The 22,340-nt window shown below is 49.5% G+C and overlaps 2 protein-coding genes across 3 annotated transcripts; one reads left to right on the forward strand and one right to left on the reverse strand.

Moving 5' to 3' along the window:
* The first annotated feature begins 815 nt into the window (after positions 1–815).
* LOC122380421 lies at positions 816–2,522 on the forward strand. Its single transcript, XM_043363572.1, has one exon. It carries the CDS (start codon positions 816–818, stop codon positions 2,520–2,522), a length of 1,707 nt encoding a protein of 568 aa, XP_043219507.1.
* A 638-nt stretch (positions 2,523–3,160) lies between these two features.
* Positions 3,161–22,176, reverse strand: LOC122380467 (DCN1-like protein 5). 2 transcript variants are annotated; one of them, XM_043363632.1, is made up of 7 exons: positions 22,152–22,176; positions 14,474–14,579; positions 12,932–13,056; positions 11,199–11,356; positions 6,664–6,917; positions 6,178–6,385; positions 3,161–5,738 (listed from the first exon to the last, which is right to left on the reverse strand). In XM_043363632.1, the coding sequence occupies exons 3-7, from the start codon at positions 13,024–13,026 to the stop codon at positions 5,647–5,649; spliced, it is 807 nt and encodes a 268-aa protein (XP_043219567.1). In that variant the 5' UTR covers positions 13,027–13,056; positions 14,474–14,579; positions 22,152–22,176; the 3' UTR covers positions 3,161–5,646. The 2 variants fall into 2 exon arrangements, with proteins under 2 accessions (XP_043219567.1, XP_043219568.1); XM_043363633.1 differs by lacking the exon at positions 22,152–22,176 and adding an exon at positions 17,942–17,960.
* Positions 22,177–22,340: the final 164 nt, after the last annotated feature.

Below are 22,340 nucleotides of genomic sequence, written 5' to 3' on the forward strand. Positions count from 1 at the left end.
AATAAATCATGGAAAACAAAGATCAAAACTCTTTACTCAGCCCGAACAGTCAGCCTTCGTCCAAAAATCTAACCCTACCGCCAATCGGGAAGAGCACCATTACACCGTCATCTCTGAGACCGTTCCCTGAAACTGATCATTCGAAGAGAACAATCGAAACCGAGTTCGGGACCATTATCATCGATGGCAGGAATCTGACGGTAGAGTCCGAAAACGCCAAAATTCCCACCGCTCCTCCATCCACGGCAATGCTTCTGGGACCGGATAACACACGGCCAAAGGAATCTGTCCTGATAACCTGCACGACGTCAGAGCAGCAGCCACCGTCGGATAACCTGGATGTCAAGCTGGCAATTGAGCAGAGTCGACGGGAGGATAGCGGCATGTGGCAGTCCGACGTTCAGATGATGGCGTTCGCGCTGAGCTCATTTATGTCCTTCAGGTGCGCGGTACGTGGGCCACGACTTTGGATGCAATTCAATGGCGGTGCTTTCACCGTGGCATTCGTCGTATGTCAAGTTGTGTTCACGATGCCACTGTTTTTGCTCGAAGCCGCCCTTGGCCAGTTCACAGGACACGGGATGGCGGGTTTTATGCCACAAATGGCGCCAGCATTGCGAGGCTTCCCAAACACTCTCCTGTTCTGCCTGGTGGTCAAGCTCGTCTTCTGGATGGACAACCTGAGTACCGTAGGAATATACGTCATTGAAGCCTTTGAATACAGACCCTGCTGGATGAACTGTAACGAAAGTTTTCATTCCGAAGGGTGCTACACTCCTGTGCTGGACGAGACCTGTCGGAGTCGCGGCGCCCTGATGTTCGCCATTGACCGATGTGTAGATCACAGGGACCTGTGTCAGCCGAACAACGCCTCCCTCTTCCTGTCCCCCACGCTGGACCGGCTCACCGAGGCCTGCGTCCACCTGGAGAACGGATCCACCTGGATCAACGACACCGTGCTGAGCGAGAACCGGGAGCTGGCCGCCGCCGAGTACTACTACGACGTGCAGCGGGCGAGCGACGAAAAGCACGTTCACGCACACGGCCGCGGGATTCTCTCGCTTCTAGGGTGTTGGATGCTGCTGGCGCTTGCCTGTCAGGGAGGCTGGGATCTTGTCTTTTACACGCTGCCATTGCTGTTCGGCCTGCCAGCCTGCATCGCCCTAGCCATCATGATTAACGAATTGCTTTTGGTAAAGGACTTCTCCGTGGTTTGGGACCATCTAGTACCCAGTGTGAAGCACCTGTCAAATTATCAGTGCTGGCTGTTTGCAGCGACGTCGTCACTGCTTTCATCAAACATTGGTGTAGGCTTCAACAGTCTCATCTTTGCGCGTAACGCACCCAAGCACGACTGCCTACGATCTGCCTTCATCCTGGTCTTCGTCAACTTCCTTATAAACTCCTTCTGGTCACTGAGCTGCACCATCCTGCTGGCCCGGAACGCCGCACAGATGGGCAGGGATCTGAAGGATCTGCTGCGAGACTACGGCGGCGAGCCGGACCTCATCATGCTGACCAGCTCGCTGGGCCAGCAGGCCGGCACGTCGCAGGTGTGGCTGGCCTTCCTGCTGCTGTTCTCCATGCTGCTCGGGCTGGGCACCTCACAGGCCGCCGTGCTGGTCATCGAGACCAGTCTGCGCGAGCTCTCTGTGCTCGGCTCGACCAGTACACGCGCCGCCGTCTGCCTGATTGTCAGCGCCGGATTCATCCTGGACACGATGATCTACCTGTTCCACGACGGCCCGAGCCTGGGCGCCGCCGTCAGCGCGTACGCCAACAGCTACTTCAACATCGTGCTGGCGCTGATGCTGGTGTGCGCTGTGAACGTGACGCTGGACGCGGAGCGGCTGCTGGACGCGCTCTCGCAGCAGCTGACCGTGCCGCTGCGCCAGCTGCGCTGGTTCTGGCTCACCTGCTGGCGGCTGCTGTGTCCGCTGCTGCTGCTCGGCATGTTCGTCTCCAGCGTGTGGCACCACGCCACGCACCCGCTGCAGTTCCGCGGCGTGCAGCTGGACGCGTGGGCGGCCGCGGTGGCCGTGGTGCTGGCCGTGGCGCCGCTGCTGCTCCTCCTGGTGGAGGTGTTCCGGGTGTACGCCGAGTTCGGCAGCGCAGACGCCGAGGAGCTGTACCGGCCCACCGAGCGCTGGCAGCTCGGCCTGCTGCCGCCCAACAAACGCGACAGTCTCAGCGGCGCCGGCGGCGGCAACCGCAGCGGCAGCGTCGGCGCCGCCAAGTCGCTCATGACGCGCATGTATGGCGCCATCTCGAGCCGGTGGCTGGTGGGCGGCGGCAGTAGCGTACTGCGGATCGAATCGAGAGTGGTACCGCTCGATACCGGCCCCGGCAGTCCGCAGACCAGGACAGCGACGACCGGTAGTCAACAGGAGTCAAGGCAGAACAGTGAACAGTCCAGCCGAGTAGCGACCAAATCGAGCAGCCCCGATCCAGGGCAGCGGACATCCAGCACCACCAAGGCCGATGGAAGTTACGAGGTGATTGCATCACAATACGGCACATAGCGATTGCAATACCTGACTGTGCCGAGAAAAAAACAGCAGCTCGTGATTAGCGACAAACGGGCAACGAAAAGGCGGCTACATATGTGATCTCTAGCCTGAAGATCACATTCGCCCGGGTTTAAGAAATGACGCTCAGTGTTATGATGTCATTTCCTATTTTTTGTGTGTGCAATGGTTGATTGTGTGCAATTGCTAGTGTTGCTGTGAGTTATACCCGTCGCGTGATGCAATACGCGTTTCTTGAGGTTGATTACAAACATGAGAGAAGCTAGAGTCCCTGAAGAAGTTCATGGCAAATAGTGCGGTGCAGTATGACACCGCGACGAGAATTAACGCCATCTATGGTCAATGGAAAGCAGCCTAGCTTAACACGTTATGTTCAGACAGTTACATAAGATCTCGCTGCAAGGAGTATTTGTATCTGACAAATCCAAATAAGCAACCGAATGAGCTCCAGAAACCATTCGGACTGTTACGAGTCGCGACGCGCAAGGCGACCCATTGACTTGCACAAGTTCGAAGCAGATCCGCCACGCAGTTCCAATTAGAAGCAAGGTGTGTGCGTGACTTTCAGTTTACGAATTTTGCTTACCAATGTGCATAATGCCTCTCAGTCATCATCCTCGACACACTCGATCGTCAGCGGAACAGCATGTATTTGGCTAACTGGGAACATGAGACTAGAAGACCAGAATTGGGACAACCGTTCACGTTATCAATCGCAGCACTGACACCGCTCCCAGTTCAAGTTCAGCGCTGACACCGCTCTCCCAGTTCAGAGTTCATATCACCGGCCGTATCCCCTCGGCCACAGCCGCGGCCTGAGTCGCGTCATTCACAACACTTCCCGCAATAGCCCCGCTACGCGGAGCGCTCCCCGAAAACAGGCGGCAGGGGCAGCAGCCCGCCGCTGCAAGCTGCCGCAGCCTCACCGGGCCACAGTTCCACACCATGATCCGATGGCAACCATGTCAAGAAACCGCCTCGCCCGTCTGCTATACAATCACGCCTATCATCTGCCTCAGTCAACTAAGCGTTGGGGAGGCCAGGTCCGCAGTCTGGCCCTCCACACCGTTCACCACCGCGGTACAGCACCACCAGACACACTGACCTCACGTCCCGGTCAGGGTCGACTCAGCCGACCGCCCCGAACCTGATAATGCCCAATGGTGACCGCCTCCCTACTGCGCCAAACATCACCAAAAGAGTACCACTCTGTGTCACCACATGCACCATTCGCACGCACACGCGTGGCCGGTCTTAGTACCAGAGTAGCCAGGAAGTTAATGTAGGTATACTCGAGAGACACACCAGTCACACTTGTTATACACGGATGTTGAATGGTGGTCAGGGCGGGACTTGTTGGCTAGATGGTAGATAAGACCTACTTCGGTTTAGGATCAGACGAGTCTTCCAGGGACCCAGGTTCACGCAAAAGCCAGGCTCTATCGAGGTTTCATGGCAGAGGTATCATGTTAGGTTTAAAAAAAAAAATGTTCAGAGGAGGTTTGATCTTGTGCATCTTCCCCACACTCGGCAGCCATGTAAAGAGGGCAAATTTTACGTGCCAGAGTCTAAATATAGGCACACATCGAGAAGCTCCACACAAGAATCACTAATGGTAAAAAAAAAAATGGAATCCAATGTGTGCCTTATAGTGGGTGGCATGTGTAAAATTAATTTTGAATTCATTTGAACGGTTGCTTTCAAAGAACTTTCATTATTAAAAAATAAATACCTAAGAAAAGAGAAATAAGGTTGAAAGTAGCATGAAAGAAGCTGTATTGTTCAATTTTATGATCAAATGCTATAAAGGAGTCGCATTTTTGTAAAACCTGATAAACACAAGTGCGCGATATCTAGAATGGTAGACGTAACCAAAATAAAGCCGACAGCCGGGATATTATGCATCATGTGTGGCAGAAAATAGCCTGCTAAAACAGGATGTGGGGTGTTTCTCTTGGAAAGACAGAGGAAATGTACATCATGTTCAGCCGAGGGGAGAGAATCGCGCCGTGACATGCCCTACTTGGCGAAACGACAAACAACTTTACACAGAAATGTGTGAGATTAACAAAGCAAAAATATTTGTGACCCAGACACGTGATAGTGTAGTCACCGTGTAACACATATTTCACACCCTTACAGTCGTAACTTATTCACACGGTAACTCTATGGCAGTCATTTGTAACGCCCTTAACCAAACGCCCGTGGAGTCAAACGCAAACTGAGTGCACTGAGGATATTGCGGAGCTGCCGATGTGCAACCGACCACGCACGGATGCAGACAGAAAACGTAAAAAAACGTCCTAGTTTTCTGCATCGAAGCCATCCGATTGAGGTTTGATACAGACACTTATGAGGACTGTTAGAGGCGGAGTACTGGCGAGGATCGGCGGCCGAACGAAAGAGAGTGGCTGAACCATCCAGGCGGATCGGAACCTACCCAGGCCGTGCCGCTGATAGAGGGCGGCACTGAACAGTCACACTGAGGCCGCCCGGTACGATACACTCCAAATACCAGCCACGCAACGAATCCTCACTGCCCGACCGGGAACCAGTCAGAAGGCCGTCCCACTCTCCCCAGACTACCACCGAACAATGCCGACACCGTCCTGCATTCCAGCTCGTCCTATCGCTCTCTATCACACCCCGCGTCCCACCCAGCCCACCTCACCGCAATCCGTCCTATCATACTGCACTAACCCTCCCACAAAATCGTCCACGACCGGCGTGTCTTCCCTTCCTACGACCTGCGCGAATCAGCTCCGACAAACCACCAAAATGCATTGGTCCACCGTTTCCCATCACTATACTGTAGACAGTGAGTGGTGCGCCGCGCTCTGCGCCTGACGCCCAGCCCGTCCCGGTAAGGAACTCACCATCTACTTGAGCCTGACGTATCAGCCATCACTGGGGCGCGGACTGCCCGCCCGCCGCCCGCCCCGCCTTGTCCCTGCCCGCCCCGCCCCTCCCCCGTCACTGGCACGTGCACACAGACACAGTGGATACCGAGGGCCGTCCGCCGGGCGCCGCCGTGGTTACAGACTCTCGGCTCACCTCGCGCCGCGAGTATCGGTGCGGCGGCTGACCGGCGCGGCTCGGCTCGGCCGGCAGCCCCGCATCAGACCGGCTCCATGGTGGCGTCCGTGGGGACAGCGTTCAAGCCGTGCTCCTGGCGGTACCACTCGACAAACTCGTCCAGTAGCACCGGCCCTGTCGGAGCGGAGCGCACCGACGGCACAAGGTCAGAACGAGGTCACAGCGCGGCACCAGTAGCCTCAAATATATCCGTAGCATGTAATAAAAAATACCTTATGAACATGACCCATCTGACCGACTAAAAAATCGTATTTTTTGGTTGATCAGGACATCCGGAATTAAACAGCACCAGCATGACCCATATTCTGCACAGTGGAGCGGCCACTGGCATAGAGGACGCCACAGTTTTTCCCAGCTCGAGAAAAGGACGAGCTGGCCACACACTAAATGATGCAAACTAAGCTTCCCAGAATTTCGCTTTTTTTAGAAGTTCCTTATCATCTCCCTTTCAGCACTTGACAGGAATATCTGCTTAATCACATCAAACAATCAACAGCTCCAAGTACCGTTGAAATAGCATGCGCCATGCATCAGTCGGTAAAGTGTGACTCACAGGCGCCGTTCTCGTCGTAGTTGGCCATGTCTGGCGCGATGGTACGCGAGAACTCGAGTATGTTGTTCCACTGGTCCTTGTTGATGACGCGGTACTTGCAGCGCTCCAGATACCGGTGGAACGAGGAGTAGATGGGCCAGCTGCGGCCCAGCAGCAGCTGCAGCATGGCGCGACCCACCTCCATCTCCACACAGCGCTGGTCGCGCTCCTGAGGAACAGGGGAGGGGGATCGGTCACATACCCATCTCCCCACAGCTGCACTGGTCGCTGATGGTCCCCCTCCTGAGCACCACGGAACCATATGGCAATTGTTGCGACAACTCAGAGGCCGCGAGAACTGGATTTTTAACACGCCCTGTCGGCTTCATTGCACGATGACCTAAAAGACACTACGGCGTCATAAATCGATCCAGCCTCATCACAGATCCACCCCACGTCCAGCTACCAGCCCTAACAATGACTCCGCCGCCACCCAACCGCACTCACCCGGGCAAAATCAAACGCAAACCGGTACACGGACTTGAACGTATCGGGCTGGTCGAGCATGGCGCGCAGCTGATCGAGCCGGCCGCGCAGCTTCTCCACGCTGTCGGCCTGCAGCTGGGAGAGGCCGCGCAGCCACTCCTGGGCCGTGAAGAAGCCCATGCTGCGCGCGTCCATCCGCCAGGCGATGACCAGCATTACCACATTCTCCGGCTCGACGCCGATGTCCTCACAGAACCGCTCCATGCCCTCCGGTCCTGACGGCGGAGCGGAGGGGAGGGGAACAGGGGCAGTCAGAATAGGATGACCGGTGATGTGTGAGGAGCGGGACTCAGAGTAGTGAATTGGATGCACGTCAATGTAGTCAATGTCACGTTAATACATGCGGACAGCGCTTACAATTTTGAATCATCAATCAAGCAGCATTAGCCAAATAACGAATTAAAACTGTTTAAAAGCCAAAAACCTGCAATCTTTCAACAATTCGTATGCCATTTCATCCGCACATACCAGAGGCAGGTGGGGTATTTTCGGTCACCAATGTAACCGAAACGCAACTATATGTTGCCCGTTGAGAGAATCATCAGTGTCACGTGAAAAGCCATATGATAGTGGAATGAATTTCGCTGAATGACGTCAATGATGACGCAGTTAACTCCTCCCACCGATGAGTTCATTGACCGTATCTAAAAACATCCCGTCGTGTGTCCCGCTCTGTCCCGCCAACTGCGTTGTGGTACGTCGTTTCATTCTCAAGTCTCTTGTTGGACATAGCGTGGCTGGAGTTGGGGGCCGCCCCGTTTGTGTCACGACGGAATAGATGGGGAGAGTGGAAAAAGGGGAGGGAAGACAGAGGAAATAATACAGAAAGATGGAGAGGGAAGAATGAAAGAGAGAGAGAGAGAGAGAGAGAGAGAGAGAGAGAGAGAGAGAGAGAGAGAGAGAGAGAGAGAGAGAGAGGAGAGAGAGAGAGAGAGAGAGAGAGAGAGAGAGAGAGAGAGAGAGAGAGAGAGAGAGAGAGAGAGAGAGAGAGAGAGAGAGGCGCAGCTAGGGAGAGAGAGGCAGTTTACGTTAGATTTGTAGCGCCACCGCAGTCGTCGGTACACTGTCCCGGTAAGGATGTACGCACTGCGCAGGCAGGCGAAAAGCTAACGATGCAGTAGAATCCCACCCTCAACACTAGCTCGGTTAATCTGGTATCTGGATATAACAACTAAGCCATTTGAGACGGTGAATAGCCTCACAGCTGTCCGTGCGGCTGTTCACCACTTAGTGCGTACAGTGAGTAGCCTGTCATTCACCGTCCCTCGTTCAGAGCAGCGGCGACGGAAGCGGGACTCTCCGCAGCTTTTCAGCCCGTCAGCCGTTGGTTGTGTCGCGTTAACAATATAGCAGTGGTTGCTCTTGGTGAGCTGCTTATAGAGCACTGGTGGTACCCTAACCAGCTCAATGGGCGACAACTGATGATCAGTTACATACAGTGGACAAAGAAGGTAACACACCGATCGAATCAATGAACATACGTGTCGACAAACGGTATCAATGATGGTCTTATAGCAGCACATCCGTGTATGTGTGTATTGCTAGGTATATGGACGGGATCTGGTGGTTATACTCGCGTACAAAAACTGCAACTATACGTGGGTACCGTCTGTGCTAGGTATGTGTCTATTTTCTGCCCGTTGTCCGCCTTTACCTGTGCAGTGTGTGTGTGGGTTGTGTGTAACTCTTAGCATTTACTCTATGTCGCAACTAATTGTCGAGCCAACATATGCTACAGGATCCTTGCTGGACGTGATTATCGTGAATGATCGCGACATTATTAGGAAGAGCGGCACTAGGGTGTGCGACATCAGCCCGCATAAGTATGTTGTCGCGGCGCTTACCATCCCTCGCCCTCGTGCGAAGCCCGCGGTTGTGAACTGCCGGCCGCTAAACCGGGTGAACGTAACGGAGTTGCATGCCAGCCTACATCGGGCAGACTGGCAGGCCGTTTACCGCGAAGGCCGCTGTTCCGACCAGTGGCAGCGCTTCTTGGACATTTTCTTACCTATTCGACCGTTTTGCACCGATGAAGAGAGTTACCATTCGAAACCCAGACGCCCCACATGTGACAGAGGCCACGCGTGAGTTGATGTGTCGGCGGCGCGCGGCCCGTGAGGCCCGGCGGGGCGGTGACAGCGGCAGCGCGGCTGAGTACCGATCGCTGAACCGCGCCGTGAAATCCGCCATACGCCGGGATGTGCGAGAAAACTTAGGGCAGCGCATAGTGGAACAGGGCCCGACTTCTGTGTACCGAAATATTAGGCAAGTCATCGGCAATAGCAAGGGCGTGCGTGCTACGCCGACAGTCAGCGCTGATGCGTTAAACGAGTATTTTGTCGGCGTCGGGCCTAACGTTGCTAGGGAGCTTGCCGAGTCGGGTGTGACCTCCGCAGACGATATATGCCGTGTCCCGCGTGTTGGCTCGTGCGGTTTTACTGTTGGTACCATCGATTACGACACACTCAGACGAACGATTGTCGGAATGCGTAACACTTCGGCCTGTGGCATGGATGGTTTATGCATACGCACCATCAAGCTATGTTTCGACGCGATTGGAGTGCCGTTGCTGAACATCGTGAATACCTGTCTGTCAAACTGTGCTTTCCCAGAGGCGTGGAAACACTCCATAATCCATCCTATTCACAAATCCGGTCCTTGTTCCAACCCAGCCAACTTCAGACCTATTTCCTTAGTCCCCGTCATGTCCAAAATCGTCGAGAAGGTCGTTCAGCGTCAGCTCTATGCTTATTTGTCATCCAATCATCTCTTAGCTTCAGCTCAACACGGTTTTAGGCCACGACACTCAACAGAAACTGCATTGCTCAGCGTATCCGACCATATTTTATCTGCGACAGACAGAGGTGATCTTACTCTACTCTGTCTGATAGATTTAAGTAAATGTTTTGACGTTATCGACCATTCCAAACTATTGACCAAACTAGAGCAGCATGGAGTTGACGCTGAATGGTTCCGCTCTTACCTATCAAACCACACACAGAGTGTTTCCATCACTGACCCTGTTTCTGGTCGAAGGTGCCTCTCGCGACCGCTGCGAAACAGTGTGGGGGTGTACCAGGGGTCTGCCCTCGGGCCATTGTTGTACACAGTGTTCGCCAATGACCTGAGCCTCTGCGCGCCTGATGCCCATGTCGTCCAATACGCCGATGACACGCAAGTGCTTGTGTCCGGCGGTAAGGATGACATTGCGGCTCTGGTAGGGCGCATGGAGAGCTCCCTCACGTCTTTGGACGTGTGGTTCAGGGCTAATGCCCTGAAGGTGAATGCCTCGAAAACCCAACTAATGGTATTTGGCAGCAGGCCGAACCTCCGCAGTGTCCCCACGATCGAGGTGCGTTTCCGTGGCGAGACTCTACGCCCGGAACGGAGTGTGAGAAACCTCGGCGTGATATTCGACCCTACTCTGTCATGGGACGAACACGTGGCACATGTCGTGCGTAAGTGCTTCGGAATGTTGATTGCCCTCAGCCATATCCGGCATTACCTCCCTCAGAGGGTGATACCAACAGTTGTGCACGGTCTAGTACTTTCTCACGTTAGGTACTGTATAACTGTGTTCGGTAATTGTACTGGCAAAAATCATAGGCAACTCCAAAAGATTATTCACTTTTGCGCGAGAGTGGTTGCTGGGAGACGCAAATTTGACCATATTTCGGATATTTTGAAAGGTCCTGACTGGTTTACATCTACACAGCTGTCGGATTACCACACACTTTCTCTAGTCCACCGAACACTCCGGTGGGGAGAACCGGCTCCACTTGCCTCACTTTTTATCAAAAGCTCGAATTTACGTATACGACAAACGCGACAGGACAACAGTTTTTACCTACCTCGCATCCGATCGGAGGCAGGTAGACGCCAGTTTGCGTACCGGGCACCGCAGCTTTACAACGGTGTGCCGGTGGAGCTGACTGCCCTCAAGCATGATGCCTTCAAAAAGAACTTGCGTCTTTACCTCAAGAGAGAGTACGAGTAGGTGCTGTTCCGGTATAGTTACCTATCGTCTGTGAGGCTTATTTACCGCTTGTGAAACTTGTAACTTGCGCTGTGATGTTTCTCTTTTTCTTTTATTATGCGTTTTATGTGTGTATGGGAATGCATGTACCTTTTTACCCACTTTTACTACTGTTCAGCGATTGTGACACTGGACTGAGAATAGCCACGGCTCCTGTGGATGGTCCAAAGACGTTCAATAAATAAATAAATAAATAAATGTAACTGTCTTTAGTTAATGATCTGCATATGCCATCGACTATACACCAGTTCAAGTCTCCATCTGAGATCATGTCTGTGTAAGACCACATTTCGCTGGTCTGTGAGCGTACAGGAATTTTTACGGCTGTCTGCCTCTGAGTGTGTGTCTGACCACGACTCACCGAGCAGGTCGGGCTCGTCGGTCCGACCTGCTCGGTCTGATCACGACTTACCGAGTGTGTCTGGCCACGACTTACCGAGTGTGTCTGACCACAACTTACCGAGCAGGTCGGGCTCGTCGGCGGTGGTATACTCTCTGAACCACTGCAGGCACAGTTTCTCAGAGAAGGCCGCCGGCCGGCGGGCGTGGTGACCGCTGTGATGACTGCTGTGGTGGCTGGCGTGGACGTGGCTGCTGTGGTGGCTGGCGTGGTGGCTGCTGAGGGGATGAGACGGACGATTAGTGTCACGGGCAGCATCAGAGTCACAGACACCCCACCGGTCAGACCCATAGCCAGCCAGCCGGCTGGTGACACAGATACAGACAGACGGACCGACGGATGGACAGTGTCGTCAGCGCTGTTCCAATGTCACAGACAATGCCAAAAAAGGGAATAAATTATCAGAGAATGCCTGAAAACAAACGGGGACAGACAGCACATTTCTGATGTGGGTGTTATTTCATGTTCATCGGCTATAATGACGCATACCTACGTAACGGTGTGCGCTGCGACCGCCGCCTGGCGACATTAACGTTTGGCCATAGCCGCACACGCTCGGGTCAAAATTTGATCAGTCCTTTACATAAGGTGACGCAAAAGGTATTGTCGACCGGAAAACGAAAGAAGGTTGGGTGTGTCATATATTTCTATTTTATTCACCATCTCCTTAGTTCTTTATAACGCCATGTCATCTGTGCGACGGCCACTCAACGTACCATCTGTTCGCTCGGAGCCCGCCTCTACCACACCCAAAGGCGCCGCCCAGTTACCCGAGACTGACCGGGCGGCCGACCCAGCACCTGTGGTGGCTAGCTCAGCCCCAGACAACTCAGCGGCTTCCCCAGTCCAATAAAACTGAACGGCTGGCCCAGCCCTGTTCTATGAGAACGGCTGAAGAAGCCCAGCTCCTGCATGAGCCGACAGTCGCAGCTGGCCAAGCCCCGCTCCTGAGTAGATTTTTAGCCCTGCTCCCGAGTAGATCTTCTAGCTCAGGCCCGTTCCCGCGTGAACACAACAGCTAGTCTAGCCTCGTTCCCCCACAAGCTGGCAGTTCATGCGAACCTGAGGCCTCTTGCACCAAAATCCTCCTGCACCAATGCTTGGATTATTTTGCAACGTATACCCAGTCCAAGCCTCAATTGTAACAATTTGCGTGCAAAATTTAGCAAGCACATGTAGGAGTATGTATTGGGCTATTGCAAACAAATATACCACCGTTAGATTAGCTTATTCTGAAACCGGTTTTTCGATTTTACCTAGCTAGGTAGTTTGGTGCAAGAGGCCTCTGGTTTGTACTTGACACTCAACCCTATTTCAGTGACAGACATCTGAGCCTTACAATGATTAACCGATTGTCCTATTCCTTCCAGTTTAGGTAACTATCTTTTGGGGTACACACATGGTTTAAATAAATTTATTTAGAATGTCTTGAATGGATGGATTGACGAGGCAAGAGCCTGCGATCAGCAGAGCTCCTGACACAGGCCCAGACCTCCAACGTTTGAACGGGAAATTCCGTGTTGTCGGAAGGACTTTAAAGCAAAGTTTAGCGGGCCCAAATAGCCCGACACGATTTCACCGACTTCGACCGACTGAGGCTGCTCCAAGCAACTGAAGAACATCACAAACAGGTGCACCCTATGTCGAACATCGGGGCGATTCGAATCCGGGCTCTCACCACCGGGAGTCCTATACTCTTCCAGCTGAGCAACATGGTGGAAATTAATTCACGACAAAGGATAAATGCATACACAGACTCGACAATCGCCACCCAGCTGAGCCCACGTACTGACCTCCACTGGTGGTAGGGGTTGGAGCGGTGCCTCTTGGTGACCGGCCGCATCAGCGCCTCCTGCGCCTCCTCCGGCCGCTTCCTGCCCCGAGGCATCGTCCCCTCCTGACCTTGATCCCGAAGGCTCTGCATGAGGGTCACAGTCAACATCAGATTCATTCCATGCTATGGTGTGGGAAGAGGCAAGCTGAACTCGTCCCTCATGGGGAATGCTTTAAAAGAGGGGAAAGTTCTCCTGCACATTGAGTCAAAAGGTTTGTGGCATTGATTATGAGTAAAGGTAGGGTCCTCAACGTAACAATGAATGATAAGTTCTAAGATTTTTGCACCAAAAGCAAAATCACAATCAATATCAGCTATCTTAATCAAATTTCCCCTTTGGATAAAATATAACTTTCCGTGGTATTTTGGTTTTTAGGCACAATATGAGGACTACACTTACATAGATCATTATTGCCAGCTCTGAACTAAAAATGTTCGCCTTAATCCGAGCACCTATGGGGGAGGGTCGAACGGACCCCCTCCCCTCCAGGTTTTTCCCGAGCAGCTCGAGCAAAAAGCGGCCAATCTCGACAAAACTTCCATTACCCTCGAGGTTCATCAATTTTATGACTACCCTAAAAATGTCTTGCCCCTGACCCCAATGACTGTTAACCTGTGAACTATTTTTCGAAACCATGTTTGGCCGGAATCGTGATTCGGCGTATGTCGGCTCACGTTATCCGTGCGTTTCCTTTTTTGTTGTTGTAAACCTTCAAACATATATATGATGTTGGTCCTAACTCCTATGCATTATGGTGGGCGGCAAGGTCACGTGAAGGTCAGGTCAAGGTCATTGACCTTTGATGACCTTGGCTCACTTTTTCGAGCCTCACATGTTTCTAAGGTAGTTTTTGGAGCTGATTTCAAAATCAGCACCCATTTGAACAATATGAGGTAGTTTTGATGCATTCATAACATGTTACGAAGCTGTCAGTGGTAGTTGACACTTGACACCTACTAGGAATAGCCGGCACGATGCCTACTGATTAACCTGACCTGACCTGACCCGACCAGGCCTAAATACATGAAGACATCATTTGTGATCAAAACTCACATAATTTTCGTTATCAGATCAGCACGCCGAAAAATATGACAACCTCGCTTTACGGAGCTCTAGCAGTCCCAATTTTCCGACTTTTGAGTGATTGACCCTGGAAGGTCAACCAATGACCTATGACCTCAAAATTAGGCATCATCGGCTTCCTCTCGTCACGGGTAACACACTCGTTCTTTTCGCGAAGCTCTAGCTCGATCAGGGGTCGAACGGCAAGGAGGGTCCAATGAACCTTCACCTAGTCCCCCTATTTATTAGCAGCTGCAAAACACTAACACAGGCGAGGGTTAAATTGATTAAATACCAGCTTACATGTTATGTCCAGAAATGTTTATGAGAAATGTTGTGCTTTTATATTGTTAAATAATAACAAGAATCATAGGTCCATCTTATTGTACATAATTTAGCTCTGCACACAACTTTCAACAGCTGGACATTGCTACTCACCAAGGACTTAAAAGAAGAATTGAGATAGTGAGGTTCCAGGACAATTCTGAAACTTGACTTAGATCAGCTCAGCTTGCATCTGCGTCACAGGATTTGCAATAAGCATCTGAAAGGTCATCAGTTTATAAGTTCATAAAAAAAATTATCACAAGCTGTTCATGGCAGAAACTAAGAAATCACATTCCATGCAAATTTGTTAAGCATTGGACACATTTAGATGTCATAGGCAGTTCATGTCAATAACTCAAAAAATTGTTTTGTGAGGTTTGCCAGAAACAGTTGAAGTTGCTTGCACGCTCAGTGTAAACCTTGATTAATTAGGTTAGGTAGGTACCTAGGCATCCTAATCTGGGATCCACCCATGTCCTCAGTGGAAATTGTCAATTGAAAATTGTAATACCCAATGAGAAGTACGATCCCCATACAAAAGAAATTTAAGACATATTGAGCTCTTACAATCCTTTTCAATCCATTACATTTGAAGTACTTTTGCACAGTTCCATCTCTTAAGTTATTTGACTGCAATTTATTACGGAGCGAGCGAAGCGAGCGTAGTCTTTCCTTAGATTAACGGAAATTTCTGAGTATGAGCGGCCGGCCGGCCGGCCGGCCGGCCGTGCGGACGCTTTTGCGAGGCTTATATCTCAGCAACCACTTGACCGATTTACATGCTGTAATTTTTGTAGGGTAGCTTCATTCCTTCTACCAAGTATTAGACTATTCCCGATGCATGTGGGTGACCCCTTATGCACGTGCCACGTGCAAAACGAAGAGGTGTCAGTTTTGTAATTGTTGCAATATCTCGGTAACTACTTGGCCGACTGCGCTGAAAGTTGGCATGTAGGTAGGCACCCACTAGGCACTGCATATCCATGTGCCAGAGTTGGGGTGCTGCTGCACGTGCGCACGTGCAGGGGTCGATTCCAGATCTGGAGAACGGCTGGACCGATTGCGCTCAAATTTGGTACGCGGTTAGGGACCGGTTAGTAGGGTGCCGTGCAAAAGTCAGTTGGGACCCATGTTGCACGTGCGCACGTGCAGGGTGCCGCCTCCAAATCTCGAGAACGGCTGGGCCGATTGTGCTCAAATTTGGCACATCACTAGAGACCGTTTAGTAGGGTGCAGTGCACAAGTCAGTTGGAGGTACCCCCTCGAAATTTCGCACATGCAAGGCCCACCCTCTCGCTCGCTCCGTTAGTCGCCCCAAAAGGCGTTATACTGGTACCTTAACTGACAATTTATACTAATGGTAATGGTTTGCAAGCATAATGGGATATGTGTTGAACCGGTTGAACCATAGATAACATGAATCATAAAATATGGATTAATGGTGAGTTTATCTTGCCAGTCTTGCAAATTGCCAGTAAAAATGATTGGTAATGTCAGCCTTACAGTAACAATACTTCTAGTAAGAATACCTAAATAACAACCTTTTGCTCATAACTTCCTTTAATTATGAGCAAAAGGTTAATGTTCATTTTAACAGAAAGTGTATTCATAATCATGCAAAAGAAACATTTTCAGGCCATTCAAAAAATTTCAATAAGTGCAATGCCATAAAACCCAATGCTGATGCAATTCTGAAGTGGAACATTCCTATCAATCTGCACAAGATGATCTCAAAATAAGCAAACGTTGACTATACCTAATAAGATTTTTTTTAAATTTGTGTGATCACTTTAAGTGCACAAATAAGTAATGCATGAGTTGAGCTATTGCAACGAATATGAAGTCAAAAGAAAAATCAAGATTAAGATAAACTTTTCAGCTGGCCAGTGCTATAGCTATTAGCTATGGAGGTTTCACATGTAGGTACTTTTTGTTAGAGCACTTTTAACAATTACGCAGGCTTAAAAAAGAACTTTAAGTAGGTAGGAACTTGGTAAGTTCCTCTTTTTGCACCCTCAGAAAACTGGACAAATGGGCAAAATAAGAACATGAAATGGAAGAATACACCCTTCTAAGCTTCAGGAACTTGTTGACTGAAATTGCTAATCTAAACCTTGCTTGATAGGTCAAGGCACTGAAACTTTAAAAAGGCAGTAAATAATCATAACTTGAACTTTGCAGCTTACACTGTTAACCATGCAACTGTCATATTCTTTTTTTGTTTTGAATCTAACCATGCAACTCTTCTTAGCTGACAAACTAGATACCTACATACTTACCTCTGTAATAATACCTACTTACCTACCTACCAAGTACCATGCCTTGCGCTTTTCCGCAATGGATCAAACTAAGGCTACAATTTGTGTTAGATTGAAGTAGTGGGTTAGGTAGGATGATAAGCTTATAATTTTATTGATTTCGTGTAGTCTGGTAAAACAATCAAAGAAATATCTGTCTTGCAAGATAATACGAGTGCGATTTGTTCCGGAATCGCTTTAGCTTGAGCTTCATCGCAAGCCTTCTAACTTCTATTCTTCTACCTCAGGAAGTGCGCCGTCATACGATTTAGGCGACGATTCCATGACTTCGAGCCCCGTGCATACACACTGGCTGGTGACACAATTCCCTGCGTTACGTCATGTAGTGACCTGGGTGTTATCATCGACAACGAGATGAAATTCCATGAACACTGTGCCAGCATAGCAGCGAAGGCTGGAGGAGTTGCTCACAATTTCTTGAAATCGACCAGGTGTCGCTCGCCTGACTTTATGACTCATATACTGAAATCTCACATTCGCCCCATTCTCGAGTACGCGTCACCGATCTGGAACAGTGGCTATGTACAGGATCTCAAAAGATTAGAGTCTGTTCAAAGGCTCTGGACTCGCAATGTGATTGGGCTCCGCAATATGGAATATGGTGATCGCCTAAAGGAACTTGACCTATTCTCTGTGAAGGGACGCCTCCTTCGAGCCGATATTATCAAATGTTGGAAGATTTTTCACGGCCACAGTAAGATATCCCCGGAGATCCTCTGGGATCTGGAGGCCGACAACAGAACGCGCGGGCATAGTAGAAAGATAAAAACGTGTCGGAGTCTTATAGATGCAAGGTCACGGTTTTTCACCCACAGAGTCGTGCGCGATTGGAATGCCCTCCCAGATTGGCTGGTGAACGAGGAGTCCCTGGTGCAGTTTAAAAAGGGACTGAAAGCCGCACTGGGCAGTAGATTGTACGAACACACAGGATAAGTGAAGGCAAACGATCCACATCTCATCCTTCATCCCCCCCCCCCCCCCAGGTAAGCGCCCCACCCTTCCCAAGTTGGGGCGGGGTTATACGCGCCTGGGCTACCTATCATATTCCGCCCTTACCCCCTAGGTAGCTGCTGCCCGCCCTTCTCGAGCTGGACCGGGTGGACTAACCTAGGTTACCTATCCTGACCTTTCCTTCCGAGAACGTATCACATTTCGGTACCCTCTTTTCTCATTTACATAATTGATCATCTTGTCTAGGATTCTGGCACTTAAAACACGCACCAGTTTTCTTTTTTCAGTGTTTTACCAAATGCAGACGCACCATTCCAATTCCTTGCCTGAGGTCCAGCCATCTGCCCACCCAAGGAATTGGCGCGTCTCTGCACGCAATAGCAGTAGGCGGAACTATGGTCAAGCGTACCCATTTTCGGGAACGCATTTTCGTTCCCATGTTTGGGAACGATAAACCCAAATATGGGAACGCCATGTAGGCATTATTTAAAACAAGAAAAAGAACCGTTAAATGACGTCCAAAAAATATAAAACGATCGTGAACCGCCTGATCGTTGTCTCAATATTGTTGGGAAAGAGTTTGATATTGTAAGGCCCATCGTAGTTTCAAATCGTTCCCCTATTTCTAAAGCAGTCCATCACCGGGTGAGACTAAATGCTTACTTCGAAATCTAAGCTGCGTTGCGGCATTGGCGGTTATGTGCGGCGTGTATGCCGCATGATTAGTAAGCGGCGACCACTAAATTAAAAATTCAATAGCTTCGACTCTGTTTTCAATGGATAACACTGCATACCAAAAATGTCCATCGCTCTCGTCATAGGATATTTAGATTTAAATAACTAACTTATCTACATCATTGTTTTGAACCAAATTAATACTCAGCCGCGAACGTATAAGGTATAACCCCTTGCCGTTTTGCTCCTGATCAAGCTAGAGCTTCGCGGAAAAAACGAGCGTGTTGCCCGTGACGAGAGAAAGCCGATGATACCCAATTTTAAGGTCCTAGGTTATCGGTTGACCTTCCAGGTCAGGTCAATGACCCAAAAGGCGGGAAAATTGGGACCTGTTAGAACGTCGTGGTGTGGCTGCTATGGGGTTTTTCGGGGTGCTGATCACGAATATCATGCTAGTTTTGATCACAGATGATGTCTTCATTCATTTAGGCCAGGTCGGGTTAGGTCAGGTCAGGTCAACCAGTAGAGGTCCTGCCAGGTATTTGTAGTAGGTGTCAACCGCCTCTGACAGCCTCGTAACATGTTACGAAGGCACCAAAACTACTTTGTAAACGTTCATGTGGTTCGAATTCAGCTCGAAAAAACTGACCTAGAAACATGTCAAACTCGAAAAAGTGAACCGAGGTCACCAAAGGTCAATGACCTGACCTGACCTTCAGGTGACCTTGACACCCACCCTAATGCATGGGGGCAACATCATATCACATGTTTGAACGCTTGAAACCACGAAAAGACTGCAAACGCGCTGCTAATGCGAGCCGACATACGCTGAATCGCGGTTCCGGCCAAACATGGTCTCGAAAAGTAGGTCACAGGTCAAAGGTCATTTGGGTCAGGGTCATGAAATTTTCAGGATGGGTGTTAAATTGATCAATGCGAGGGTACTGAAAGTTTCGTCGCGATCAGCCGCTTTTTAAGCGAGTTATTCGCGAAAAACCTTAGGGGGGTTGCATCAACCCCCCCCCCCTGTGCGGGCGAGGTCATGTTTTGATAGCAAGACTGAAACAGACTTTTTTGGGTAGCCAGGAAATCGCATGCCAGAGCCTATTCAAATTCTTTTATCGGCCTTTATATGCACCAGTCGCATACAGGTACGGGATTTAGCATACGATTTCCAGACAATCGAACGACTGTTTGGAGACAACAAAGGAAGGAATGAGTGAGTTAAGTTGAAAGTATTAATTTGGTTCAAAATGATGATGTAGATAACCTAGTTATTTAACCCTATTAGTGGCAGGCTCCTGGCTACCCCCTATTAGTGGCAGGGGGGGGGGGCTGTTTACGACCCCCCTTGATATCTCGAGATCTAACGGGCCGATTTTCAAAATTCAAACGGCATTCGATTTCGCTCAACGTGATCTACATTTCTAAAAAATAAAAATTAAAAAATGTCAATAGGGGGGTTAGAGGGGGGTAAAAACGGGCAAATTGCAGATACATTTTAGACTGTTTATCACGGCCAGGTTTCTGGACCAATCTTAACGCAACTTTTGCCGATCGATAGAGAATGAACCAGGAATTCACATGGATCCTAAAAATATGCATTTTCAAAAATCATAGGCGGATACAGATCATTGAGATTGGGGGTACACAAAAGTATAGTAAATAAGGTTTTTGTTGGTACTGTTTCTAAAAAGGGTGGTAATGGTCTTGTTATGTTATAATTTTCTTATGAGAGAACGACTAACATTGTATTGGTAATGCATAGGCGGTGTCAGGGCACCTATGTTGGGAGGTAAAACATAACCCCCCTTTTTGGACGCCTGGATCCGCCTATTATAGCAAAAACGTGTCAAAAGAGGATGCACAATAACTGTAGGTATATGTTATCACATGATACCTTGTATTCACTGTTCGTAAAACTGGTGCAGCATCGTGATCTTCGCCCAAATGACTCGCTTCACGAATAGGACCCCCCAATTCCCAGTGCTCTGGAGCCGCCACTGGTAAAGTTATGAACTTGAGATTTTCAGGGAATGTGCCCAATTTAGTTTTAGGAAAAGTCAGAAAATTTCAGCATCGTAGCTTCAGCGGTTTCGGAGATATTCCCGAAAAACCTGAGGGGTGGATAAAAACAACCCCCCTGCCACTAATAGGGTTAAAGCTGAATATCTTATGACGAGAGCGGTTGGCATTTTTGGTATGCAGTGTTATTCATTGAGAACCGGTCGGAGCGTTTGAGTCTTTAATTTAGTGGTCGCCTCTTACTAATCATGCGGCATACACGCCGCACATAACCGCCAATGCCGCAACGTAGCTTAGATTTCGAAGTAAGCATTTAGTCCCACCCTCCATCACCCGGGCCGCGAGCCCAAATTTGGGAACGCTCTCGTACACTGGCGCTGCAAGCGTTCCTTATTATGGGAACGGCGTACCCAAAATTGGGAACGATTTCACCGACGCCTTTCAGGGGCTCTTTTTCAGCATCACGTCCAACGCCGCAAATTATTGGTAACGCAACAATCATCAGATGACCTTTCCGGCAAGACCGTTGCATGTTTCGCCCGGTCTTCTGCGCTTTTATTCCCGTCGATCTCGCAGCGGGCACGCCCCCCTCTGCAGGATTACGTAATCCACAACGCTCAGCGATGTTCAACAAGGTCTTCCATACCTATATCCACCGTCCGCGCCGAGGGTGGAAAAAAGAATTACGCATGTCAAGCACCTGTCTGCTAATCACCGAGAGTTGACGAGCACAAGAAGTATCCAAAAATGGGAACGCTGAATATGTTACACCCTCAAAACACCTAGTCCCAATGAAAATCTAGTTTTTTCCTTTCTTAATGAATGTAAGTGGCAAAAGGCCTGGTAGGATGGGCACGAAGAATGATCGAAATCAGCATACAAATTATAAATAAGCCACACAGAGCGACCTATATCAGAGAAATTCCCCCCAAACGATCATGCTTAGAAACGCCGAAGACAAAAACCACGCTCATGACGCTGCTTATAAAACAACGCTAAACAGCTAGCATCCAAATAAAATATGTCTTTCAGGGCTGATAAAATACAGCTGAATGATTTTAAACCACTGAAACTGAGTTTACAACAGTAGTTCGGTAAAATCACTGACGTTCCACGCGGTCGATCGCCCCGACACCAAAAGTCAACAATATTACCTCGGGACTGTCCGCGTGTTCGCTTGCATATGTCAGCATCTGGTGTCGCTTGAATGAAACTTCATAACCAGGCGAAAATTATTATACTTGACCTCAAAATGTAAAAAATGCTTCATTTTCCTTAAAATTGCATGTTAAATGTCGTATAACCCATATTTCCACCATTCTGTCATTTTTAAAAAATCATTAAAAATATCATTCCACGGTCAATTTCCTTGTTCCACGGTCAGATTAAAGATAACTTTATGGAGATTTAGTAGATACTTAAATCAGCGTGCACTTTTTTGAGACGTGATGCACTTTTGAGTTTTAGTGGGCGAACGGCCGAAAAATTGCCTTCCGTTCTCATAAATGGGAACGCCCGTTCCCATATTTGGGAACTCCGTTCCCAAAAATGGGAACGTTCCTAAATTTGGGTACTCATGACCATAGTTCCGCCTACTGATAGGTTTCCACTCCTTCCTTTACGAGCCGAGGTTGTGGAAACCTAACAGGTGAGTTTAACAGGTGAGTTTATCCTGATCCAATTATGCAACATCAATATCATGTAGGAGGCACCAAACATACAAAACCTACATCAGCCCACCCTCTTTGACATTCACCGCCCATATATCAATATGATGAATGTCAAGGGATTCAACAAATAAAATACGAACCAATACGAACCAGTAGGGGTTACGTACGATCCACGTTGTTGTTGTTGTTTTGGTGTAGGGCGCATAGCCTCTTGGGCTCAGAGCGTCCAGAAGTTGTCTTCACATCTTCTCTTCCTTCTTGTCATGGCCAGGGAATGGAACTAAGCGATCCATGGGACAAGGAAATGCGTTGCCAGGATTTGTCCAGTTAGGATTTATC

Source organism: Amphibalanus amphitrite, unplaced genomic scaffold, assembly GCF_019059575.1.
Source record: "Amphibalanus amphitrite isolate SeventyFive unplaced genomic scaffold, NRLGWU_Aamphi_draft 000098F_arrow, whole genome shotgun sequence".
In the NCBI taxonomy this organism is placed as follows: Eukaryota; Metazoa; Arthropoda; class Thecostraca; order Balanomorpha; family Balanidae; genus Amphibalanus; species Amphibalanus amphitrite.